A 27890-nucleotide genomic window follows, 5' to 3' on the forward strand; every position below is an offset into this window, starting at 1 on the left:
TTATTTGGTATCGACTATAGCCGCGCACATATTTTTTCTTCTTGTGCTACCTTGGCACATAATGTGACAGCATTGTTTATGCATACATGTAAATAAAGATACAACAACCCGAACAGCGCAAATGACACTTTTAACTAATGCACAAAAGTTATAAAAAAAGTGCGCGTGGTACTATGAACTATATAGACCATTTTCACGGGTATCCCGTGGGCGCCGCCATGTTTGATCACGTTGTGACGCGTCCATTGCTTGCCTCAGCTGCCTCCGTGTTCCCAATGGGTGTGCGTGAAGCCCGGTGCGACTCAGCAAACCTCTATTTCGTTTGATATGGTAGATGGTGACTCGGTGGATGACACGCAGCTTTGGCCACAGCTTAAAAGGACATATAGGCGCTTCAGGAGCTCGTTACGCCTTGTACAAACGGCGTGAGCAGTGTATCTTTTTCTTTGTTTTAAATGCGAAGCATTTCTTGGCGAACATTTGCCACTTTGACAGTATCTATCTAATCTATCTAATCTATCTAATCTATCTATCTAATCTATCTATCTAATCTATCTCCGCCTACATCTTGGTGCTCTCGTGGTCGTTTCGTTAACTTGATGGGTACCAAAATTGGCACAGTATGACAAGAGTGTGTGACGAACATAAATGATAAGTGATGACATGAATGTCATGACATATGACATGTAGGTCATGAAACAGTCGCCTATGTCTTGGTGCATGCTCTCAAGGTCGTTTTGTTAACTTGGCAGGCTCCCCGCAGACTGCTTCGCATAACAACGATTCTCACAGGGCGTAGGATCTGCCGGCTTTTTTCTTTTTCGTTTTTTTTTTTTTTTTTTGGATCCCTTGGCGGGCGCGCAGTGGCGGTGTGGCTAGGCGAAGCATGTGCGCGGTAGCTGGGAAGGGCGGCGTGAAGAGAGAGAGAGAAACTTTAATGAAAAAACAAAATTTTAGGTTCCGTGGTTGGGCCCCCTAGTCCAGCGCTCCACTGCCACGATCGAGCGGCTCGCTGGGCTTGGTCCAGGAGAGCCAGTTGGCTGTCCTGATACTCGTCCGCAAGCCGCGCCTCCCACTGCCTGTTAAAATCTTGTGTTTTTAGTTATGTGGACTTAATATGTGTCGGTCCGTTTGGGCATATCCACGTGATGTGCAGTAACGTTGGCGTGTCCCTGCGCCGCGGGCATTCGTCAGTGTACCGTGTTTGGTGAATACGGCTGAGTATATGTAGGTTTGTGTATGTGTGTGTTTCAAGTCGGCGCCAATTCCTCGCCTGTTGACTGTTTAACTTTGGGTGAGGGCGTCCATATTGCCTCCGCTCCTGTCTTTGGTGTTCGAGGATGTCGCGCGGTGTAGAGGGAGGCTCGTCACTGGGTCGGTCCGCAGCTCGGACGCTTAGTACGCGAGCTAGCCGGTCCGCCCTTGTGTTGCCCTCCATGCCCTCGTGTGCGGGGCACCAAGTGAGGTTGTGGAATCCGGTAATTTGACTCCCTAGAATGTTTAGTACTAAGCGTGGCGCCGTCCCGGAGAGATACAGGCGACAAAAGAGCTTGGCGAAGCGATGGCATGCCTAGGCATGGCGGGGGAGCAGCTATGCCAGGTGGTTGTTAGTCGGCGCGAAGTGACGTCATGGCTAGATGGAGACGGTGCGCGGCCGTAGCAGCTGGCGCGGCGACGAAGCTAGGCGAAGCGAGGCGCAGCTGTGCCAAGTGGTTGCTAGGCAACACGTGGTGACGTCATCGCCAGGCGCAATTTCTGGTCTATGTTACGCGGCGCAACAAAGAGCTTCAACAGCTCCGCTGTTTAAAAAGCCGTGCATCTCGAAGGGCCGGCAATACAGGCAGTTCTTAAGTAGCAGCGTTCCGTGAACTTGTTCACACATATTCATTCCGTTCCTTAACATACCAGTCACTATTTTTGCAACCAATTACTGCTCGCGTCTTCCCTCTACCGCTCTACATTTTGCCGCATGAATGGAGCGCAGTTCGTTAGCGAACACCCAGTTGCATTTCCGACAGCTGGTGGCATTGTAGCAGGGCAGAAAGGTAATGGTTTCGTATTCGTGCGCTTTCGCTGAGGCGACGTGCAGCGCGCCGCCGAAAGCGCCACCTCGTTCCTCTAGAGCAAACTGCTCCGCGAAAAGAGTCAATACACATCGACAGAAAAGAAAAAGAGGGAAAGATCATTGGGGGGTGATTTAAGGTATTTGCATCGTCCGGCAGCCGGTTTCATTCCCCTATTGTTCTTCAGAGGAACGAATTACCAAATGTGTTTTGTACAGGTATTCCAATATTTTCGTGAATTATCTCGACGAAGCGAGACGTACATATGCTCTAAGAAGTACTTGTGGCGGGTGACTAATCGCAGTCTGGTCGTTATGGATACGGTGAATAAATCTGAGTCGTAGTTATAGCCTTCGTATTGTTAACAGCTCCTATCCCACTGCCATTTTTATTTCAGAAATGCTCGCGTAATAATCATACTTATTACATACAAAGTTTGCTTTCTGGAATTGCACTTTTTCCAATCTATCGATTAGGTATGCTGCTGATGAAGTCCCAAATTACACAACATAATCTAGTATAGATTTATATATAAAGAAAAGGAATGGCAGAAACAGAGATGTAGTACTTTCCGCATAGTCCGCAATAAGTCGCAAAGGGGGAAAAAAAAGTCCTATAACACCTTCTTTTTTTATTTTTATTTTTCTTAAAGCTTGTAGCATCGGCACTGATTTTATTGCATAATGAGCATGTCAAATAGGAGGAGTAACCAGCGCCCCCTAAACATGTCGGCATATTATCTATTAGACGTAAATATATATAAAACAATCAACAAATAAAACAATACGGTCACAAAATTAACATGTAATTACGATCTATAAAACTCTGCCTAATGAAGACGATCTGTTGAATTAAGCCCGCCTATCGAAGGAGCACAGTTAATATCGTCAAAGTTTCTCGCTCACTTTACAAAAAAAATGATCTGTGAACCATTCAACATACCGCTGGGAGCTGCGCAGGCGCAGCTACGATAACTCGACGAACAAGCTCACTATCAGCGATGTGCGATTGCCTTTTAGTCGGTACTTGCTTGAAAGTGAGAGCCCCGATTAGAACAGTGTGTACCATTACACACAGCAGCTGCAAATGCACTGATTCAGATTAGGCGTTTCAGTGCTTCTCTTAAGGTGCTGTCATTTACGACTGCTGCGACTTTTATGGAGGGACGTTCTTACGTTCTGATGTTATAGTTGTTGCGTCATCAAGAAAGCTTAGTTGCTGGAAATTCAAATACCTTGCATGTGCAGGAACTTCCAAAGTACCAGTATGTAGACAGTTCATTCATTTTTCATTTATTTTTCTTTTATTATTTTCTTACTTTGGATAACCTCGGTTAACGATAGCCGGAATATGACGGACAGACGGACGGGTCGGGTCGGGTCGTCCCTGCCAAAGCAACTAAAGGGCTATGAGAAAATTCGTATTGAATTATCCGCAATAATTTTGACCACCTGGGATTCTTTAATGCGCACCCATCAAGATGCGACGACTGCGGTCGGGAATCGAACCACAGACCTCCTGCTTAGCAGGAGAACGCTATGACCACAGATCTAGCCAGCGCGGCGGGGCATGATACCCGGAATGCGAAGACTACGGGTCATTGGCCATTCTTTACATTGTCGTCTCGTCACTCGGCCCAGGGTCTGCACTAAGTAACAGGACCAACTCTGCATAATGGGCGCTTGAAATGCGCGTGAAGCGCAGAAAAGCTGTAGCTGATCGGCAAATTTTGATTGCATGAGTTGCATTTAAAAGAAGGTGGTATACTCTGATAGGTAGTCCCGAGATTTTTTATTTATTTATCTAAACATTCAACCATTTTATTAACGTTGACGAATACGTATGTGTGTAACTGCATCTTAGTTTGTTTCTGTTCGCTGATATTTTTTGTGGTATTTAGGTTCACTTAATAAATAATTATAAGCTTTTGTATGTAAAACACTGAGAATAGACGAAATTACCTCTCCTCTGCTGTACTTTTGTGCGTTCAATGCCTTGTCGTATGCGCCAGCTTACGTAGTTATAGTGACTATCAGAAAGTTCACATGTCAGATTGCTTTTTTTTTTTTCTCTTTTACTTCTGGATCCTTTCCCAGCATAGAGTAGCACACTAGTAGAACGTATTAGCCCGGGCAAGTCTCTCTGCCTTTCTCTACATAAACTCTCTATTTCATCTTGCGTTTTGGACCTCTTCTTTTACTATCCTATTTGACAATAGTTATAAGTGCAGCAATTACCGACGAAGAATATGCGAATATGTGTGAATGTAAGGCTGTACAAAAGAGATTCACAGGTTGCGTTCACATCAGCGTTATCCGGCACAGGCATATTCGTAAATGTATAAGGTGGGGCCCTAAAGTTTCACGAATGGTGTTCTTACAGCAATGATAACCTTATATTGGCGCTATCCAAAACGTGGCATTCTTTATATTACACTGAATGCCAACTGCTGATAAATATTTACTTTCGTGTTTATTCAAGACATATTGTGTTATGACACCACCGTAGAATTATGCTGAGTCTGATGCGATGAAACTCCGACCTCTGTTAATTCCAGTAACGACAACTCCAAGGATGGGGTGCCGCCACAAGAGAAGCTGCTGTATGGAAACTACCTGCAGGTGCGTGATGCTTGCGTCCTCGTGTGCCTTCTCAATTTCAGCGTTGCCATTTCAGCAAACGTTTCGCTAAATTTAGCAGATTGTTTTCTGGCGTTCGCCGTGCACTACACCCTCTACTACTTCACATGACAGAGATGATCGCACTTCAATGGCCGACGTGAGGGCAAGACAGATACCTCCGATTGTGCAGTATCATTCCGCCGGATTCACATAACAGTATAGTTGAAGTACTGGGCGCCTAAATGCCAAACAGTGTTGTATAGCATGAAGCAATGGGACATGTGGCATAGCTGCGAATGCATGCCATGCAGCTCCTTCGGGCGAAATGCGTTCCGTGTAGCCTTCCAAAGGAAGCTAATAATCGAAGCTAATTAATAATCTGCGGCGTCGCATTTCGGTTATGGCGACAGCGCAGTTTTAATCGGCAGCCTTGTTGTATTGCCCTGAAATCAACGACCGCGGCCAAGCGCTGGGCGACGACGCGCTTAGAATGCGTCTGAAGCGCGCTTGGTCTGTTTAGTCGCTCGAGTTACGAGTTTTTAAAAAATTATGGGGTTTTACGTGCTAAAACCACGATTTGATTATAAGGCACGCCGTAGTGGGGGACTACGGAAAAATTTGGACCATCTGGTGCTCTTCAACGTCCACCTAAATCTAAGTACACGGGTGTTTTCGCATTTCGCCTCCCATCGAAATGCGGCCGTCGTGTCGGGATTCGATCCCGCTACCTCGCGCTAAGCAGCCCAACAACGTAGCCACTAAGCAACCACGGCGGGTAGTTACGAGTTCGATGTTGCACTTCAAACTGACACTGGTTATTTCCTTCACGGTAGCTAGACAAGCTCCTCGACTGTCAGAAAATGGTCACCGAACAGCACTGCGAAGAGAGAGTCCACGACGAGCACCTTTTCATCATCACGCATCAAGGTGAGTTGGGCACAAAATCAGCATATATAGTATGCAGAAACCATGCATCTAAAGCTGCGCATTGCGAGAGGGGAAAAATTCCGCCACCATTCCACCCTGTGGATGCACAGCGAAGTTATTGCCGACGTTGCGCCACCACCACGAGGCGTCGTGCCGTCGAGATCAATGTCCCTTTCTGTTGGTGCTTCGACGCCGTTCGTCACATGCGGACGCAGGGGCGCAGGAGTGCAGCCTCATTGCAGTAGGCCCTCCGTCTGGCACAAGTGTGTTGTTAAGGCGAAAACTTTATACGTCTCATTAGTCAGTCGACTGCTAAATGGTATAAGCGTGCATTCGTGTGCTAAAGCCATCAATGGTGCTCGAGTGCCTTTTCTTTCTCAATGCGAAATCCTTGTTTGTGTTTCCACACTGTGATGATCCCAACAATACGGAGGGTCTACAGGAAGGTGGACACTCTAAGTAACCAACAGTGGTCGAACAAGGGATGTTTGCGCTGGATAATAGCCTCCGAGATCGGGCAGTGCGCACTGTACAGCGCACGCGGCCCAGTTTCGGAGGCCGTGGCTGAAGCCCAGATGTGTCGACACAAATCCTCTTCTGGAAACGTTGACTCTCTTGTTCTGCCGCTGTTGATTAACCAGTGATAATTTAGCACTTCAGAACCCTCTGTGAATGTGAAAATTCGAATGCAGGAAGTTAACCCTTTAGTGACAGAAGACGACCTCAGTTAGTCAAGCGAAAACTTGCCAAAAAGTCAAACGACGGTGCCTGCTCGTCCAGCGCTTTTTTGCTTTTTGGGCAGGCTTTGAGAGATTTGAGCTCCTGTGTTGCTTCGCGTTTCTTCCAGATGGCAAGCTTTATTTTGTGCTTGTTGAAAATAACATCAGGTGACGCAAGGAGCTGTTACAGAGTGAAATTTGGAGCATAGACTCACTTGCATACAGTGAAGCCCACCTTCGCTACAGTGTAAAAAAAATTCTTAGTAAACTTCACCTTTCTGACATAACTTTGTTGCTTTATGTGATCATCAGAATCGTTTGCACGTGATGTTGGGCGCCTAGACTAACTTGTTTGCAGTGAAGCGCACTTTTGTTACAGTGTAAAAAAATTGTTCACGTGGTTTTGCTTTTTACGATCATCGCTCATTAACACGCAAGTCGCTCATTAACACGGAAGTCGTTTTTTTTTTGCCATTCTTGAAGGCTTAACGGACACTAAAGAGAAAAATAAATTCAGCTGTAAGGGAAGGTAAACTTCTACAATATCAAACAGAGCCTACTCTAGCCGCTAGGGGCGACTTGATAAGTCGGAAGATAGGGTGGCGATGTCGCCTTGAAGTTCCCGCAACAGCTCCGCATGACGTCATGGATTTTGACAGCCGCTGCTCGCTGCAGCCCTGGTTAATGTTTTATCGGTGGAGATGGACTGGCATTCTATTCTAAAGGAGCCAAAGATTGGACTTGGCAAGTTTCCGGATCTGTTACAGAGCCACCGCGGCCCAAGTACGAGAAAATAATCTTGAAACACTTACGCAGCGGGGTTATAGTTCCGGCACAAATGTCGATAAATGAAAGTTTTATCTTCCTTTTGTTTTTAATGATCAAGCTCTGACCAAGGAAATAAGGAAGATTGAGTTTTGGAGAACTGCTTTATCAACCTGAATGATTTTCGCTTTAATGTCCCTTTAAGGCTTAAGAGCGACAAGTCTATTTATAGACCGGCTAGGTACTCTCTGAAAAATTCACTTCCATTTATTTGGCTTGACAAGGTTCATTACAAGTGTAAGCTTGTTTTTAAGGCCGATGTTAAGCCTCCCTCCCACCTTTTTGCAACTAAATCCAGCGCCGGCATGTCAATGTGACGCCACGAATCCGAAAAACTATTCGCGCATTTTGAGCCGTTATTTTTCAGAATAAGTTTTTCGACTCTCGCTAGGTTGTGAATCTGGTTTCTTTAGAGTGCAATGTAATCATTCTTTGTTAACTAGCCAACTGACTGTAGCGTTTAGCAGGTGCTGTCAAAATCTATGACGTCAGGAAAATATAGCAGCGATTCAAAGGTGGTGTCGCCACCCGTCTTTTGCTATTTCATATTTTCTGGCTGACAAAGCCTTCATTCTTGATCGAACTATTTGCTGTTCCAAAAGTCTTACCTAATAGGGTATCTTCTGATCGTGGAGCAGTCCAGATGTAAATATACTAAAGTGTTCATGGTGCGATTTGCTAAATGTATGCTCCAGAGTTTTCGACTTCTGCTGCAGATGAATTCTTTGTTTTTCTCTTTTTCTTATTTTCTGGCACAGCTTATGAACTATGGTTCAAACAAATCATCTTCGAGCTGGACTCCATAAAGCCGCTGCTAGGCTCGAAGGTGAGTTGCGATAACTTTCTTCAATTTTTAAACATCGTAACCGCGTCCAATTATTCGCCTATGACGTCCGCGCTTGCACTACTTTAGAATTTTGCATACTGTTCATATATTGTTCAGCGAGGAGCTTCTTCAAAAATAAGAGCCCCTAATGAAACCCTTCGGGGCTAACAAAAAAAGGGGAAAAATACTTAATATCAAGAATGTTCGATATTTTCGCCGTAGCATGTATTTCAGAACTCCCCTGAGCACGAGGGCGCGGGATCGAATCCCGGCCCCGGCGGCCGCATTTCGATGGAGGCGAAATGCAAAAACGCCCGTGTGCTTGCGTTGTAGTGCACGTTAAAGAACCCCAGGTGGTCAAAATTAATCCGGAGCCCTCCACTACGGCGTGCCTCATAATCAGAACTGGTTTTGGCACGTAAAACCCCAGAAAGAAGAAGAAGAAGTATTTCAGAACTCCCCTCATACAAATATATATTGCCTAGTAAGCTAAATCCATCATTGTAGGCTAACATTATAGGCACAGTGTCATTGTCTTGTCGTGTTAGATAGCACATCGTTTCGAGCGTTGCACACAGACTTATAATATGCCGTGCATCGCTGCAGCATAACTGCAGCGTTTTACCGTATATTTACAATGCATGGTGATTATATAAAAAGCATTGCACACATTAAGCCGACTAATTTGTGCGGCGCAGCTACAACTCGCGCATATTCTCGATTTGTATCCGACAACCGATTGAAGGCATCGCACTCGAAATAGAAATGTTTTTATTTGCATGTCAGTTACACGAAAGAAGACACCATCTAAAATTCAAAGTAAATGCAGTCAACAGATTTAATTAACGAAAATAAAAGTGCAATTATTTCTGAAAACGTAAAATTTGGCATGGATATTTTAATAATATTTTTAAAGCAGCAAACAAGAACAATAAAATAGACACCATGACTAGTTGGTAACAGCTGGCAGCCCGGTTTTTATGAAACCTTTACAACAAACGGCGAAAACAGTATGCATTTTCAGCTGCCTGTTTATAAACGCGAGCGCAGATCTTGTGCGACGAGGGAAGTTAATCATGCCTGCCAACTCTCCCGAATTTTTCGAAAAGCTTGCGAGTCTCGGCCCGTGTTCGGATATTACGAATTTTTCTGGAAGTTTTATCGAAAAAATAATGTTTGCAAAAATGTTCGCACGCCGGTCTGTGTAACTTCCGTTTCAAGTCTTGTGATGGCGAACGAATGTAAGAGGGATACTTCCGCCGAGCAAATTCATACAAATTCTTAAAGCAGGTGAAATCGGCAACTGCTCAGTCGCTGAAAAAGTCACTGTGATCTAGAAACAGTTTGTTGCTTGTCAGTATTTGCTGTTACAGGTTTGTTGCTGCTCAATGTGCTGCGTCTAAAGTTAAACCCTCGTTACTGCACTGCGTGTGCATCCCTTAAAAGACGGCTGCTCAGGGAAGAAGAAACATTCTTGCTATCTGCCCGCATCTTGCAGTGTTTTACGAGTTGTATGAAGGGCACGACAGGTATGCATAATTTACACTATTGAACCAAGTTATGATGGCTGATAGCTTTAAATGAGCAACTTCGGGACAATATGCGGCGTCAGTGCCTCTAACCACAACTAATATCTTCGCAAAGCGTATTACTATTTAGGTTACACAAGTTTTGCTGCAATAAATGTGCGCTGTGTGTGCTTAGTGCTGCTGTTCTTGCTTCTAGGCAAGACTCTTTGACCCGCAGCTTCATCTTTCTCGTGATTCGCAGGATATGAACGAATCTAACATGTTCCAAATCACGTCCCGGATGAACCGTGTCGTGCTCATTCTCAAGGTAAGGCTCCAGGCCATACACAATTTATTGCCTGTATCTAAGAAAAGGAGAGAGAATTATTTATTTAAATGATGTCTCTAGGCGAATTCAATTATTCTACACCGTTCCGCAAGTTGTACTCAACAATCTGTCTTCCTCAACTCAAATATGCGTTGGTCGTCTGGAATGGCATTTCTAGATCCAACAGTGACATCATAGATCGCGTCCAGAATGGCTTTCTAGGCATATATCGTCACCGCTTTGCTAGCACGGACACTGGACCTTGCTCTAGCACTGTTGGATTATTCATTGCCCTTACTTCGCTGCCGACGTAATCGCGCTGACCTTCTGTTCTTTTTCAAACTCCTTCACGGTATATATTCTCACCTGCCCCGAACTCCTCAGTTGTATCATGTTTCGTATTCTACGCAATATCACCAGAGAACATAGACCTTTCCATGTTCCTGCCTGTCATTACCAACACTAAATCGTCCTTATAATACATAGTCTTTAAAACACTTATTTTCACGATCTTGATATTTTTCATAACTCGCTGTCACTTTTTTCCGAGTTTTGCGTCGTTCTGTCATAGTTTTACATATATGTTCAACTGTCCTCCTTTTTCTTTTGTATTCATTTTGCGCCTTGTTGTATGCACTCTGTTCAATATTGTTATTTTTATTCATTGTTTTGTTTTATTAAAATTCCCCTGCCGTTCGTCACGTGCCAACACTTAGACCTAATGGTTGTTCCTGGGCACGATAAATGATGATTGATTGATTGGTTTATTGATTGCTTGATTGATTGACTGATTGAGAACAAGATAAGTTCAAACATTTTTTGAGTGTAAACGCGCTAGCGTTTGTCGAGTTGCATGCACCTTTACAGCACGTTCGTGGACCTCTTACGTATTGAAAAATAGAAATCAACATTAGATTTTCTTTTTTTTTTGTCACTGCATTTTTATTAGCGGAGGTACGAAAGTAATGGTGTCGTTGCGACAAAAAAAAAAATAACTCTCGACTTATTTCACAAAGGCACATAGTGAAGGTCTCTACGAAAACGGCGTTCTTGTGAGTGCGCGGGCGCTTTTAAAGTTGATGCCCGCAATGTATTCGCTGAAGATATCAAATATACATTCTCAGCAGCCAACACCCTTGCGTCAAGGCCGGGTGATAGGCCGCAGTCCAACAAGGGCCCTCCATATAGAAGCCATGGAGGCGGACGACCCCCAAGACTGTCGCCTCGCCGCCGTCGGGCATGCATATATATACCCCGCGATAGAGCAGCATCTTTCGTGATGTGTCCGCCCCACTTCAAGCATTTCAAGTACAGACAGATGAGTCGAGATTTCGTGCCGTGCGCGTAGTGTTTGTACACAACAAGTGCAGTCGTCCACGGTCGAGACAGCAATGGGCTTGAGGCTTTTGGCAGGTATGTGCCAAGTTGTTGTCGTTGCTCATCTGTTTTGATATTTTAAAGATTTAGGGTGCTGTTGAGGCCTCTGTACGTTCCAGTTGAGCCTGTGTTGAAGACGCCAGCTGCACCGTAACTCTTCACTTTCACTTCGGACTATAGGGGTGTCGAAGGCTTCGGATCCACTTCCACCTTCGACGCTGTCGGTGCTGCATAACTTCTAAACCTGGTTGAGGTAGTTGACCCTTACACGTCCAAGCCTTTGTTCGAACCATGTGGTCAGAAGGCATTGTACCCGCTATTTCTTTTTTTTTTTGGTAAGAAGGCGCCGATAATGCAAGACTGTATCGACAATTGAAAACAATATTTACCAACCCTTTGAGGAAGCTGTACACATGCTTTTACGAATCAGCTATTTCTGTTGCCTGGTGTCCTCAAGGCTTATGGAAACATCATCGATGCCTAAAGGACGCATAGCCAAAATGCAGCATGTGTCCTACCGCTAACTGACATCAAATGCGTCTAAATTATATGTCGTTGTCAGTATCATCATTACTGTCATCACTATATCATCCGCGTATTTCATTGTTCACTGCCAAAAAAAGGTCTCTATAGCTTCCATAGAACCGCCGATTAAAGCTGATCTGCTTAAGCCGAACCCGTCCAACGCCTGCAAATTGCCTAATGTAATCACTCCGCTTTCTCATATGTCGTCATTGAATGAATGCGTCTTCTTTCCTTGGCACACATTCAGTCGATGTGATAGACGACCTTTCGTATGCATGAGATGACCTGCCCAACTCCACTTTTCCTTCTAATCTCAACTAGAACAAGAGCACCACCTACCCGCATTTGCTCCGCAGTATGCAAGTGATGTCAAAGGAGCACTGACGCGATATTTTCTACTTGCCTTTTTCGTGCGTTTAATGAAGGTCCAAGCACTCTAAACATTAGAAAGAACACTGGAAACCGGCAGAGCGCCACTTTGACTATAACGGGTGTGCAGCCAGAAGAAACGCGCGCAGCACTCTTGCTAAGTTCTTTTTTTTTTTTAAGCTCCCAAGCGTAGATGTGAAATCTGTGAAAGCTCAGCTTTGTGAAATCGGCGAGATTATGTTTGTCGCCGCGAGGGATGCGACCGCCGGAGGAGGAAGGAGCCTGGAGGTGGAGAGGAGAATCGCGCCCTTTCTGTTTGTGCTCGCTGTGCATGTTCGTGGCATCTCTTCTTTGCATGTGTAGCAATATGCGCTTTCCCTGTGGCACATCAGAAGTTGCACTGTCGAGATCAATGTCATAGAAAGACGACTGGAAATAGTGAATTAGAGTTTGATTTATCCTACATGCGTAATGGACAAATGGTGCAACAGAAGGTCCCTGGATTGATGTATGCGGACGGCATAGTGCTACTAGCGGACAATACAAGAGATTTACAGACACTTGCGAATATCTGTGACAACGCAGCGACAAATCTAGGCCTTAAGTTTAGCGCAGAGGAATCAGGAATTATGATCTTTAATGAAGAGACGAGTAATTACGTGGTGTCAATTCAACAGCAAGTCATGCCCATAGTCAAGCAATATAAATACCTCGGCGTATACATAAACGAAGGAAAGACTTACTCAAGCAACCACCAAGATAATATGAAAATAAAGGGGAAGCGTAATGCAGCAATAATGAAACACAGAGCACTGTGGGGCCACAATAAGTATGAGGTGGTGCGTGGAATCTGGAAAGGCGTAATGGTGCCAGTGCTAACGATCGCAAATGCCATTATGTGCTTAAAATTGGATATAGTTTCTGGGTTGGAAGTTAACTAAAGATCGCCGGTATATAGGCCGGTTGGCTTTAGGAGATCACAGTGTCGAGTGTTCCCCTGATCAGAAAGCATTGGCTGTCTGTGTTTCGTGCGTTTGGGGGGAAGATGCTCAGCTTAACCGTTTCCTTCCCCCGACAGCTGCTGCAAGAACAGGTCGAGATCCTGGAAACCATGACTCCCCTGGACTTCATGGAATTCAGGTGAGGCTTACCACGCTCCCGCGTGCGAAGCATCTGCGATGACTAACGGAGACGCGCTGGTATTGCGCCGAAAGTTTGCGTGCTTACATTGCTTTCAATCGGCGCACTGTGCGTATGTCGATTGCTACACGTTGCAGGCAGAACACGAACACTTCTGAAAGAGCTCTGGTTTCGGTGGCTGATCTTTCCAGTAGAAACACTGCTCGAAAAAAAAAACGAAACGGGGAGTCTGAGGAGCAAGCAGGACGCGCTTTGTCTTGATGGCATTATAAGTAATGCATTTATGTCTTTTTTGAAAGCTTAAACATCTGATGCAATACCCACAAGACTAAGAAAGACACCGGTAGGCATCAGGCTACTCAGAAATTGGTCTCGATAACAAAGCGTATCACAACCAAGCCACCCAATACCTCTAATAAAAACACTGCACATACTATGAGCGGCAATAACGTTCAAGCGAGGCAGTCTATATGCAGCTGTTATTAGACGATGGCGGTGGTGGTAATGATGATGGCGATGATGATGACGCCGCCTCGGTGTCTCATTGGCTATGGCGTTCTGCTGCTGAGCACGAGGTCACGATGTATAAGGGTTGCCCTTTCTAAACACGGACAGCAGGAAGGCACACGGATAAACAAACAGCACACACGTGTGCCTTCTTGTTTTACGTATTTAGAAAGCGCCACCCTTACCAGTATGTAATTCCAACTGGGCCGTCTGTGCGTGCGCTTCAGCGTAAGCAACAGGCTGAATGCAATCATCCAGTAGATATAGCGAGACGGCAGGCTGCGAAATCTCAAGCAAAGGCAATGTTGGCTGCTGAAACACCGGAGCAAAGGGAGGCCAGGTTAGCACGTCATAGAGAAGCTTACCAAGCGCTGAAGCGTGCATTAATGAAACACCGTGTACATAGTCTTTGCAAAAGCAAGTCGAACAGGCCTTTCGCTCGTGATAACTAGGTTTACAAGAGTTAAACCTCAGCCAATTTTTGTATTATATTTAAGTGTATGGTAAGAAACCCTGACCAGACTGTCAAAAATAATCCGGAGCCCTCCACTGTGGCCTCGCTCATTACCCACTGTGCCAGTTTCATGACGTTAAACCCCGCAATTTCATTAACGCTTAGATGCAACTTCCGAGATTACAGATGCATCCATAGCGCGAACTATCGAGCCTGTTTAGTTTTACCGCTCAACCGAAGCGCCTTCACGTTTATCGGACCTTAAGGCAAGTAGTTCTGTCGTTCTGTCGCAGCGAACTGAATACATGTATCGGCGCTTCAAGGTTGCTCGTTCAAGGTTTGGATTTTATTTTCATACGCCTAATGGAACGGTCGTGTTTCTTCCGCTCTAATCTCGTGCCACTTAAGTGCGGCCAAACTTGAAATCGCACGCTTCTTGTCGTTGCGTCTAAATTCTAACAAAAGGTGAACTGGACGACGACGACCCACTCACACAGCACACACCCACAAACACACACGCACGCACGCACGGCAAGTGCGTGCGCACTGCGTTAAACCAAACTCCGCAGGTGCCCCCGAGATGATGGCAGCACGTTTCAGGTATGATTTGGATTTGCTTTACCGATCCCAATATTTTTGTTTTTGCCATCTTCAGTTTTAATCACTTGTGATTCGAAGCCCCGCCCCAAAATCTAGCCATCTCCTGTGACCATTATTCAGGACCTATAGCTGGCTTTTGAGAACATGTGAGTACGAAGCACTCGGGCCTTTCTTTCTGTGGAGACTTAAGTAGCCCGCTACTTGGGCGAGGTGCAATGTATCCTATTACATTCGAAAGCGCAACATAAACGGTGCCGACAAAGACACATACAGGCGCTAATGGGCATCTGTGTTCGGCTGGAAACAGTAGCTTACTTAACTGGAACGCTGTGTTCTGTAGTCCTGTGCTGTATTCCTATTATTTTATTTTATTGAGTGTTTGAGTAGGGGTTATAAAAGAGAAGGAAAAAAGGAAAGGGGGGGGGGGGGTAATAGTGGCATGTAGCCTACAGAAAACGTCGCAAGCAGTATGGTTTTGAAGGAATGTGGTTTCACATCCAACCTGTCCCTTGTCACGCAGAGGTTACCTGGCGCCAGCATCAGGTTTCCAAAGCCTCCAGTTTCGCCTCATCGAAAACAAGCTGGGAGTGAAGAATGTAAGCCATGTGGAGCCCTCTGCTTTCATTATCTATCTATCTATCTATCTATCTATCTATCTATCTATCTATCTATCTATCTATCTATCTATCTATTTTCTTGTCTATCTATCTATCTAATCTTATCCATTTTTCGTGTCTATCTTGCAGCGTCTGTCTGCAGCCTCAATACAGAGCTTATTGCGCTTCAAGTTTAAGCTATGGGGCGGGTTGCAGCAGTTGCGGATCTAGGATTCGTGTTCTCAGATTACGCCCGGGCACTTATGGATGGTGCTCGTGCTCGGGGAGTGGGCTGCTGTGTTTACTGCAAGAAAGCTATCTCAAGAGGCACTGCTGCAGTGACCACACCCTGCAGCGGCGCATCAGTGGTTTATGCGCAGACCGCTAAGATGCGCCACGCCGTTGAGTGTAATGCCTGTCGTTCGCAAATGGTTGCCCGTTCTAGTTTCATTCATTTTTATTTTTGTATCCTTGATCTTCTTCTTCACTTGCTGTGTTTCTGCTTTCTTTTTTTTTTTTTTTCCTAAATGAGACTAGAAGTGCGCTCCTCCAAGTGGCAGGTTGCCAGCCAGCTCTTTTCTCTCTTTTTAAGCGAAGCTTTATAGGCTAACTTGTGTCGTGGTAGGTGTACGCGTACCTGGTATCATCATCAACATTGGCTGGAGCGTCGGCGTCTTCTTCCGCAGCTGGCTCGTTGGCGCCCCTCGGGTTGCGCTCGTGCTCGGCACTAGCGCAGTGCTCTTCCTTACTGGCGTGTTTTTGACGCTTCTGGTTGCGCAGTTGGTCTTGAGGTTTACTTTGTAATGCTGGTAGCTTTGTTTCGTGCGTTACATTATAGTGCATTTTGTGCATTCACTTCACAAAAGTATTTGCGTATATATACGGAGGGATCATTTTTAAGTTCTACGAAATTTTTAAATATCACCTGTGGCAGATAGCATAATTCTTGTCCTTGAGCTGGATTATTTGAAGAGACGCACATTGCCAGCACGATAAATCGAAACAGATATTCAACTAATTAACAAAAACTCACAAATTAACTTAATTGGTTACTTTACAGCACATATTGCAATTTACACATTGTAGCCGGTGAGTTTGCAAGACGTATCCACCTGATATGAATTTCCAGGATCACACCAGTTTCAAGATCATCAGCAGCAGCCTATATTTATGTCCACTGCAGGACGAAGGCCTCTCCCTGTGATCTCCTATTACCCCTGTAGTCTCGAGATATTCATTCCCAAAGTGTGCGACGAAATACATGGGCGTTCGAGTTACTTTTGCGCTTCAATGCATAAAAGAGCGTTTTGTTAAAAAGGGAAGGGAAACAGCAGTGCATTTTTACGGCGAGTTTGGTGGCGCATATCTCCAAACTGGTGTCATTCTGGAAATTCATTCCAAATGGATATGCCTTGCAAACTCACCGGCTACAATTCGTAAATTGCAACATTAGCCGTAAAGTAATTAATTGAGAAGTTAATTAGTGCATTTTGATAAGTTGTAGAATATGTGTTTCGATTCCTTGCTGCTCATGATACAAGAGCCCTTGTGCCATTAAACTCTAATCATCATCATACAAGAAATACAGCCGGCGCCGTATTCATAGGCAAACAACTCTTTTTTTATCGCGTCAATTAAAAAGTCACCGGTTTCTCTCAAACTTCCAACGCAATGATATTGGAAATATTATGACAAGAACGAACTGATGGACTCCGAACTAGATGAGAAGGTTTAGAGAAGCAGTGCCCCCGTGGTACAAATTTGGGCAAAAACTAACACTTTAAGATGATGTAGCACACTTTCACAAGTTAAAAGCGGAACACTTCAGAGGAAGGTACCAAGACGAGACGCACAGTCCGGTGATATTTAACAATGGTTGATTTTGAAAATGATCGCCCTCTTTAGACCGCAAAGATGGATGCAGTGCTTCAAAGATGCTTCACTGAGGAGCCAAAATCTTGCCGCTGCGAGAAAGCGATAAATCGTCAGGTTGTTGATTTTCCTTACTTTCTTTTTCAGTCACTTTAAATACGAAAATTGTTAGAAACATTATGGTTCCTCGTTTAGTAGGAGGTAATTATATCATTTACCTCATTCGTCATACAGATAAGATGTATAGGCGATCGCGTAAACTTTTTTTATGCACTTGCCTTCTTAGTTGCCGTCACTACGACATTATTGAAAGGCCTTCCGAGCATCAGCGTAACGCTTTTGGTCTAAGTTTGCTTTAATGTCCAATTCAGTGTCACGATCCTTGCTGTTCTTGTTCTCAAAATGTGATAGTTCGGACAGAAATAGATGGAATGCCTAGCAAGACTTATATTTGTACTATAATTGGCACTGATACATTTCTACTTCATAGCACTGATATATTTTACTTGAAGTGAAAATAGATGGGATGTCCGTAAATCATTTGCCCGGTCAGGTACTCTGGATCACTAACTCATCTTTTAATCTCGCTGTAGCTTTACCATTTAATTAATTTTGTATGTCCAAATGTTGGTGGCCTTCATAATTTCTAGTCGGTTGGTCCATCTGCGTGGAAAGCCAGCTCTTTAACGCCATCACACAGCGATCCACTAGCGCACTGATACGTCAGTCAACCGGAAAACCGCATGCGGCTACATTTCCTCCATCTGGGCCTAAAATTCAAGCTGGTCGAGAAAACTGACATACCTTCTTTCTAACGCACAACTTGGGAGGGCTCCATGCAAAAAAAAAAAAAAAAGTTGTTGCAGTCAACCTGAGAAAATCGGGGAGCCATACAAATAGTAGTGGAGAGAGTATACACCGCGACCGGAATAAAAAGCCATGGCCGACGACGCCCACTGGCATTTGCTTCCTTGGGATAGGCTGCACAGTAATTACGCAAAAGCTGTAACATACCACGCTAAAAAGTTCGGCAGGTGTTACACTTTTGTAACACAAGAAGGCGAAAGTTTGCTGCACATTTGGTAATACATGAAGTTATACAATCGAGGTTAGACTTCTTTGTAAGACATCATCGTCATCATCAGCCTATATTTATGTCCACTGCAGGACGAAGGCCTCTCCCCGCGATATCCAATTACCCCTGTCTTGCGCTAGCTGATTCCAACTTGCGCCTGCAAATTTCCTAACTTCATCACACCACCTAGTTTTCTGCCGGCCTCGACTACGCTTCCCTTCTCTTGGCACCCATTCTGTAACTCTAATGGTCCACCGGTTATCCATCCTACGCATTACGTGGCCTGCCCAGCTCCATTTTTTCTGTTAATGTCAGCTAGAATACCGGCTATCCCCGTTTGCTCTCTGATCCACACCGCTATCTTCCTGTCTCTTAACGTTAGACCTAACATTTTATTGTGATAGCAATTATATGGACACTCCAAGCGGATTTCTGCCGTCGGCGTCGCAGTCGCCGTCGCCGTGAGGTTCCATATAGAGTCCAACGGCGATGAAATCGTCCCCGCGCGCCGTATGCTGTATGTGCGAGTGAAAGCGCGCGAGGCGCGAGGGACGCGCGCTTTCACGGGGAGCGATCACGGCGGAGAGCAAACGCGACTTCTTCCGTCGCGCAAAAGGCCGTGGGGGGATGTGAGGGAGGGAGGGAGGGAGGCGACGTTTAGCTGCGGCACCGAATGCGTATTTATATAAAAAATGTCGCAGTTTCACCCGAAAGGCGAAACATCAATTGCGATAGCAAATTAGTAGAGAGCTATATGGAGTAAGGATAGTAGTTTTATCAGCTGTATAAACTTGGACATGCAGCAGCACCAGAAACGCGCAGAACTGTTGTCGACACAGTCGGCGTTTTGCCCGCGTTCGCACCGAACGCGGACACTCGTTCGCACCGAACGAGTGTCCCGTTCTGATCTCGTCGAAAACCTCCGAGCCACCTCCAGAGGCACCGGCAACAGTCACCAACGCCGCGCGCGTTCGGTGCGAACGCGGGCAAAACTGCCGACGGCGTTGACAACAGGGGCGGTATTCTGTAAGAGTCTACCTAGTGAACTGTCCATTTCGGCTGTCGCTGATTGGCTGCTGCTTGATGTGCAGGAAGGAGACTGGCTGGCATCCTTCCTGCACATCAAGCACCAGCCAATCAGCGACAGCCGAAATGGACAGTCCACTAGGTAGACTTTTTACAGAATACCGCCCCAGTTCTGCGCGTTGCTGGTGCTGCTGCATGTCCAATTTTATACAGCTGATAAAACTACTATCCTTACTCCGTATAGCTCTCTACTAATTTGCTTGTCGCAATTGATGCTTCGCCTTTCGGATGAAACTGCGACATTATTTTTTTTTCGTTCCGTCGCTCTTTGTGCGGTTCATAACTTGTTCTCGAGCTTCTTGTTAACCTCCAAGTTTCTGCCCCATATATTAGCCATATGTTGCAAGACATAACGAGCCGCAATGGGAAGTACACGTGTGGCACTAAGGCGACCTCCTGAACGCCACATATCAACACTTAACGTAGTACCTAAACTGCAGCATGTTAGTGCACGCACTATATATAGGCCACACATTTAGTCAGCGAGATGGCTGCTACGTGACGTGTGCAATCACGCACGCCCTAGGCAAACCTTTAGTAAGCCAGAACCGCGGAGCAGCCGTGACTTCAGGGCTCGTCTCGCACCCCGGAGGCCTGGGTTCGATTCCCACCCAGACCGAAATGTACCAAATTTTCTTTTCGAAGTCACTAATTTACTTTGTTTACAGGAACCTCAGAAAAATGTGACGTGAATCCGAGCATTTTTTGCGGCGTCGGTCATTTTTCGTCACGGCGCAGTTTCGCCAAGAGCACCGCCAACATATACAACTAAGGTTTTCGCCTTTAAAGCCGTTTTAAAACAATACAGACATTATTTGAAGGCTAGGCCATGAAACTGTTTCTCGCAGTATGACAGTCTGTAGTCACACGGTCTGACGCGAACACGCAGTTTCACATTTTTTTCCGACATGTTTAAGAACAAAACCACGGAAGGGAGCACCTAATTTTCCAACCTGTTACTGCATTTGACGCTCCCGAAATTCAGCCAGTCCGACTGATTCGCTGTTAGTGCTGCCTGTTACACGGTGAACAATTTACGGGCACCCGCGTAAACTGGTGATCATATTGTGCTGTTATTAGTATGGGAAATTGTTTACGGAACATGGCTGATTTAAGCGGCTCGACAGGATGATGAGAAAGCGGGTAAGAGACAGGACAGCTATGAATCGGATGGCAATTCACACTGACTCGCCCACCAATCTGTTTTTTTTTTCCTCTCAATGATTTGCAGAACAGTTTAAAGAGACACTAGCAATCGTTTTTGTGTGCCAATATATGGCATTTTTGCGTAGAAAATTGCCACTTAAGGTCTCGCCGCTGCTGTTCAATTTGAACCCGCCGTGCCCAAACGGACGAGTCTTATAACCCTCACGTGACCTCCCTCTCTGCTGCTTTCTGTGAATGAGCCAGTGCTCACGTCACATTAAGGATTCCGTAGTCCAAAGTAGGTGGCGCCATTCTATGTTTGATTTTCGTCATTTTCTAGCTTACAAAATATCCGTTCTCGCTACGAATGATGAATTCGTTATTGCAGAACCCTAATCTTTCAATCTAGCTCGAGCTAAAATTTTCCAATAGTGTCACTTTGAGGACGTGCGCTTATCTCAACCGCAGGAGCTGCGAGTCAACTACGGTAAGCAGCACTACCAGAAGGTGTTCGAGGATCCCTCCGCCATCCACAAGATACAGGAGTCGGAGAAGGAGCTCACGTTACTGCAACTCGTAGAGGTGCATACGCTTTTTTTTTTTTTTTTTTTCTGTATCCATGAGCTGGCTAAATTTTACTTTACTGTGTGGCTATCATTTTGCGTTATAGCCCGTGAAATCAATTAACGTGGTAACTATATATTACCAAGAAAGTATTAAAAGACTATGTTGTTGCACTGCGACAATCATGATACTCACATTGAGAGGTTTTGCATAATAGAGACATACCTACAGCAGGGTCTGTCGAAGTTTAAAAAAAATGGCAGGGTGACCCACAAAAATAAGGTAATGACAAGAAAAAGAACAAGCAGTAATAAAAGAGCGCGCATGTGAACAAGCATATGAATAACAAAAGAAGTAGATTAGGTATCCAAGAAATATAACTCAGCTCGTACACTAATGTTAGCAATAGTAAGCAGCAATCAAAATACAGACATGTGAACAAGCATATAAACATTAACGCGGATAGTCAACTTTATATATAGCAAGTACAACGCAACTCAGAAGAGCTAACTGGACAGTATCTTTTTCTTTTGTTTATTTTGTTCCCGGTCCCGCATTGGCGCTGCCGGGCCACAGCGGTGGCTGGAACGGACGCCCGGCCTGGAACCGCATGGCTTCAACTTTTGGGAAAAGTACCAAAACGTCGTGAATCGCATGCTCGACCAAATGGAGGAGGACGCCAAGGTATGTGCACCGACTGTGCACACTGGTCTGGTTTTATTTATTTATTTATTTATTTATTTATTTATTTATTTATTTATTTATTTATTTATTGATTGATTGATTGATTGATTGATTGATTGATTGATTGATTGATTGATTGATTGATTGATTGATTGATTTCAACGGGCCGGAATCTCCTCAACGATTCACTGCTGTATGGCTGAGCAAGATATTACGCTGAAAGGAAGTTCTAGAGATGATGGTTAACAGTTGGCAAATGCGTCAAGCCTAGTGCTGCGACATCTATGTGCGTAAAGGGCAGTGCTGCCTCCCGGAATACAGCTTATAGACTTCTGTATTAAAGTCCAATTTTAAAGTATAGCTCACTGTTTTGGACAGACAAGGATTCTCTTCGCCAAGTTCGACATTGACGCTCTGTGTTTCGCTCTTGTGCACTTCGTCGTGATTGCTCTGCGAATTCAACAAAGCCCGCCATTGTTTCACCACCGCAGGCATGACAACGGCATGTTATCACTGCGCAGATTTACGGCTCACAATGTCGCATGACTTGAACACCACGTGCGCGTATACAGCAAAGCCCCCCGGAAATGTGTTATCTGCGATAAATTAGCCCGTCGCCTGCACGCCGATATTTAGCACGCCCTACGCGATACTTGACATAGCGGACTGCGATATTACACTTATATGCTGAACGAAGTGCTTACGCGTGACTGTAGTAGCGGCAGTTACGCCTTTCCGGTTCGAAGGAAATGAGCTGGCACTCTGGTCGACGACAGACGCGCGTGCGTTTCATGGCTTGCGTGAACTTCTAGATGTTCGGCGGATTGTTTCAATTTCTTATCACCCGGCCGTCCCACCGACTGGCTGATTCTGGCAATAGCGGGCCAAAAACGGAGGGCAACTATACAATGGAAAATGAACCGTTTCGAGGATACGGCATCTGATCAATCGAAGTCTTTCTCGATTCACGGCAGCGATATAGCATGAATGATCATGGCTGTCGCGATCACGAAAATCGAACGATTTTATTGCTATTATTTTCATTTTTGCTATTCGTCAATGGTCAGAGCGGCGCACCGCCTGCGTTGGAAGATAAGAAAGGAATAAAATTTAGCGAGACAGGTCCTTTATTATACTACTTTGTGTGTATGTAGTCCTTCATGGCAAGCGTATCTGTATACCTTTGCTGAACGTGGAAAATCTTGCTTCGTGATAAGCGATGGCAAACGACATCTTGAAAACGTTTCCTGCAAGCTTGCTTCCTCCCGTCACTGTGCAAAACTTTTTTAATGCGGTGCGTATACTGTAATAGATGCACCCTTTCAAAACACGTTGTGATAGACAGCATTCCCTCCTGTTTTAAAGCGAAATAGAGAGAGTGCGCTGGAAATGGTGATTAAAAAACTTGGAGGACGCTTAAGCATCGTGGAACGCGATAGCATTCAAAGATCCCTGACTGCTCCTCACGCTTCCCGGCAACTGCAGCTTATGTAACCGTAATGTTTACCGGGAAACGCTTGCGGCGAACTCTATGCACGAAGGCGATCCTACCGGTAGAAACGCGGCCTCTTGCGCGGGCCAACCCCAGAGGTAGTGCAATGCCGCGGCAAAAAAAAAAAAAAATAAATAAATAAAAAAACGACATTTTCAGGTTTCTGTTATTGTGTCGCAATTTTAATATTTCAGTTTGAGAAGGGTTAACATAAAAAACGGCAGAAACCGTGTCAGGGTGACTGTCGATTGTTAATGCGATTAAGCACTGAAGCAATGTATGGCGACACACCGTGCACTTCCACCGCCTAAACGCGTCATGCATGAGGCGTGTACTGCAGCTCCTCTCTCGCGCTTCCCTCCATTGAAGAGAGAGGTCAACCAGAGGCGAGTTTCTAGTTTGCTACCCCGCACTGGGGTGGGGATATAAAGGTTGTAAAGAGAGCAAAGAGAGAGAGAGAAAAAAATGATGTCTTTCACCATGATGTATTAGCGAAACCATCATTGTTTTCTTTAACTGCCTCAGTAATTTGGCCATTATGGACGCCTTTCTTACTGTTCTAGTTTTTATTAGTTATTACAGTTAGCACGAGTTAAGTCGTAGGCACGGTTTGGGTGGTGAATTAAATTTTATGCGTAAGTGTCAAATGACCCATTGAGCGAAATGCAGCTCCATGCACTAACGTGAAACCTGGGGAGGTGCGAAGCATGCAGTGATGCACCGCTAATGGGCTCATACTGTCTTAAGCAATGGGTCATAACCCCGTAAACGCGGCCTCCCCATTACGATGACAGAAGAGAAGTGAAATTCTACGCTGGAATGATTAGCGGCAACGCAGCCAGCTGTGGAAGACGACGACGAAAGCGGGAGCAGTGGCACGAGCACGATCCGCTTAATTTCCGTGACTACGACAACGACAGGAGACGCCGACAGCCTTGGCGCATAAGGTGCTTCGCACCTAAAAATCACCAACCCTTTCACTGTCGGGAAAATGGGCGTAAGCGACGCTAGTGGCAAAACGACGCTGTCGCAGGCGTTCGGCTTCGTTTGCCCTAAACTCAGGGTGCGCGGCTCTTCGCTGACGTTTCGCCTAAGCTTCGGAAGCCCTCACGCTAGAATCGGCACGTCGAAGATGAACCTTTTCCCGAGTGAGTTCGCGGTGCCGTTGTGCAAACGCAGCTCGCTCCTCGGCGAAACGCCCAAAGCGATGCTTTCCCATCCGGTCGCCGAAACTGATCTGAGGCGAGGAAAACCCGGGGAGCGCACCAACCCCCTTTCCTTCCCGTTCTCTCCCCGCGACACACCAAACGACCTTGACTGCTGGTGTTAACAGCGCAAAAACCTTAGACGGGAACACGAGACAAGAAGACGATACCACGAGCGCTGACTTTCAACAACGTTTATTCGAAGGAAACATGGCTTGTTATACGCTCTTCTGCACATTCACGAAAAAGATTGCACGTGCAACAGCTCAAGTTCTTTATCTGTTAGCAACAAGGACGGCGTGCTAACACATTGTTCACGAAGTCTAGCAATCTCGGCTGCCTTAATAACCTCCCGAACCAGCTGGTCATTGTGTTTTAGGGGCGAAGCTCCTTAGAGTCGAGCCTTGTCCCTCGTCGCGCCGTCGTAGCCACGCTAGTACTCGCCGCTCCCGCTAGAGGTGCAGCTGTGCTCTTTCTCTTTTTCTCTCGTTCCCGACGCTCTCTCTCTCTCTCTCTCTCGTCCGTAGCTAGGGGCGCTGCGGTGCACAAGGGGTATATAAGCGCTGTATATACTGTACACGTGTACAGTATATATATATATATATATATATATATATATATATATATGGCCACGCTCCGTCTTCCGGAACCGGAAGCCAGCTTCTGGCTTCCGGAGAACGCTTCCGGCGTTTTCCCCGAATGATCCCCCGGCCGGTGCTTCGCCCACTCATCCTCATTCACTTCGTGGATATGCGGTGTTTTTTTTTTTCTTTTCAGCACTTCACACCATTCGAATTCTTCGGCGCAGGCTTTGGAGAGGCAATCTCTGATGCGGATGCCCAAATTCCTACTGGCCTGCTCGACGTTAAGCTTATATTCATTTACTCTTTCGTTCGTGCATCTTCCAGTTTGCCCTGTGTACTTTTTCCCACATTTCAAAAGGTATAGAGTACACCACGGCTTCTGCCCAGTCCTCAAGCCTTGAAAAAGATAGGGCGAAAAACTGGAGTGCTTACGGCCCCGAAAAAAAAAAACTGAAAAGCCTCTGCCGACGCGCCAATGCAGAAGAGCCAATAAGGCAGCAAGGGTGCACGATAAATCACCAGAGCTGCCTTGCGCCACCCGATCACATACCGCATATATACCGATTAGGGGACTCTGGTTGTGAGAAGGAAATTTACAGATGATCAAAATGGGTTGAGAGTGCATACGGCAGGCATTGCCAAATGCTGACTGGGAGCTTACCACTGTCGTTGAAAAGAAAAGTGTACAATCATTGCATTCTATAGGTGCTAACATATGGGGCAGAAACTTCGAGGTTAACAAAGAAGCTCGAGAACAAGGTAAAGGGATACGGACACAAAAGTTGGAGGGTGGTTTTTGGCGTCGGAACAAAAGTTGAACTGTTGAAATTGACGAATACAACAAGCTGCTTTGAAAAAAAGAACGAGAAACATCATTTTTTTTTTTCGATTTTCTGGTGCACCTTGCCTCCAAGCGGCCGCCGGCAGAAGCTCAAATTTGACGTCATAACACCCACCCACCGGCGCGCGCGACCAAGGTCGGCCACAGCCGCCGCAGTGTTTCCGGGGGTGTCAGTCCCTTGCAGCGTTTGTTTAACCCCTTTCGGCGATCTTCGCACGTGGTCCGTCTGAAGCATTATCCCAGTCGGCGCTCCACGCAGATGGTGCGTCTTACATGCGCCTTACCGCAGTCGTCGCTCGGTATTGACGCGTTCGTCGCGGCGGAAGGAAATGCCCAGACATTGCTGCTATAACAGCATCGTCGGTCGTAACACGCCGTCACACACGTTTCCCAGAGACAAGAAGGTGCGTTTAACTTTGGATACCTGCCTGTCAGCCATCACGCCCCGCCTGAAGACCTCTTAAAAATGACTTCACTTGCGCGACCACTTTGTCGACGATGATTATGTGACCAACCCGGCTGGGCTGAAAAGCCTCGGCATGCCGCTCAAAAGGCACCGCCTAAAGCCTGACGCTGTGACATCGGTCTTCTCACTGAAAACGTAAGACAGAAATGATCAGCGGCGCGTTTGAAAAGAGGAGGCGAAAAGGTGTCGGTACTGTTTTCGTTCACTTGCAGCCCTCTTGAGCAGTGTGAGGGCGAGGCTGAGGCGAGATGCCCGAGGCTGGGCACGAAGGCAGTAATGTCTTTAAAAATGTTGGCAAAGCATAGTAAAACAATACAAGGCTAGCGAGCGCGAGCGCGACTCACGAGATCCGTCCTACATGGCGGCGGAGCAGGCACACACACACACACACATAGCTCTGCTTCTCCACAGGCTAAAAGCCATGGAGTTAAAAGCATGCTAAAAGCAGGAAAACCTGGGGAGAACGCCGGACAGGTGCTGCCATCTGTCTGGCGGCTGGCGAAGTGGACGTGAGAGTCTCGGAGGTACTGATATTTCACAGCAGTTGCTCACGCCGACGGCATAAGCTGCTATTCAGTCATCCACGCAGTGCTGAAGTACCCCGCAGCTGCCTCGCCTGCGTGCGCTCTTGAAAAAGCAAGTTTACAGAGGAAATGATAAATCATTCTTGCACAAGTATCTGGTGCAGAGCGAAATCTTCGCGCTACGGTTCGCGAAAACCTGACCGGCACTTCCACGGCCACCTGCTCTTCTTCGTCGCTTGACGCGGAAGGCTCGTAACCGTAAGCGGTAATATTTCTTGCCAAGTTGAAATGGTCCTCGTCTTCAGACGTGTACTCATCGCTGGTAAAGGCACCAGAACTTGAATCCATGCTCACGATGGCGGCGTCGGCGCGCTTCGAATGACCGCGATCGGCCGGCTGGCTATCCGACGAGGGTGTCGTGACGTCACGCCTTCCAACTCCCGCGGGTCGGGCGGCGAGGCGCGAGCTCACAGAAACGCCGGAAATAAAGAAATCGGCTCAAAAATGAGCTAAGGGACTACTTCTTTTTGGTGTATTCACACATTGAGGATTCATTTTCAGCATTTTCGTAAAATTTTCAGATTTTGTGTCCGTATCCCTTTAAGGACCACACAAAGAGCGATGGAACAAGAAAAGTCGCAGTTTCGGCCGAAAGGTGAAGCATCAATTACGATAGCAAATTTACTAGTAGAGAGCTATACGGAGTAAGGATAGTAGTTTTATCGGCTGCGTAAACTTGGACACTTTCGCTTACTAACTGAATTAACAAGCATGTTATCACGCGCAAAACCAAATATAAATAGATCACACTCGATGACCGCGGACAACCACTGTCAAAACGCTGGCGTGAGCAAGCGCGACAGCAGCAGCGACCGAGGGTTCGTGTGGTCTATCGCTTCAACGGAAACTGAGCGACGAAAGCACAGCGCATAGAAGGGTAAGAGCCGTGTGGAGATCGCTTTTAAG

The 27890-nt window shown here is 46.0% G+C and overlaps 1 protein-coding gene across 2 annotated transcripts in view; it reads left to right on the forward strand.

Annotated features, from left to right (window-relative positions):
• Nucleotides 1-27890, forward strand: part of LOC119449428 (tryptophan 2,3-dioxygenase-like) — a 177032-nt gene that overhangs the window by 130193 nt on the left and 18949 nt on the right. For both annotated transcript variants that reach the window (XM_037712598.2, XM_049665200.1), the window contains exons 3-10: nucleotides 4621-4684; nucleotides 5518-5611; nucleotides 7914-7981; nucleotides 9752-9817; nucleotides 13167-13228; nucleotides 15310-15385; nucleotides 21033-21146; nucleotides 21705-21812. In XM_037712598.2, the coding sequence (XP_037568526.1) occupies nucleotides 4621-4684; nucleotides 5518-5611; nucleotides 7914-7981; nucleotides 9752-9817; nucleotides 13167-13228; nucleotides 15310-15385; nucleotides 21033-21146; nucleotides 21705-21812 (652 nt within the window). The remainder of the gene's footprint in view (nucleotides 1-4620; nucleotides 4685-5517; nucleotides 5612-7913; nucleotides 7982-9751; nucleotides 9818-13166; nucleotides 13229-15309; nucleotides 15386-21032; nucleotides 21147-21704; nucleotides 21813-27890) is intronic.

Source organism: Dermacentor silvarum, chromosome 4 (genome assembly GCF_013339745.2).
Source record: "Dermacentor silvarum isolate Dsil-2018 chromosome 4, BIME_Dsil_1.4, whole genome shotgun sequence".
NCBI lineage: Eukaryota > Metazoa > Arthropoda > Arachnida > Ixodida > Ixodidae > Dermacentor > Dermacentor silvarum.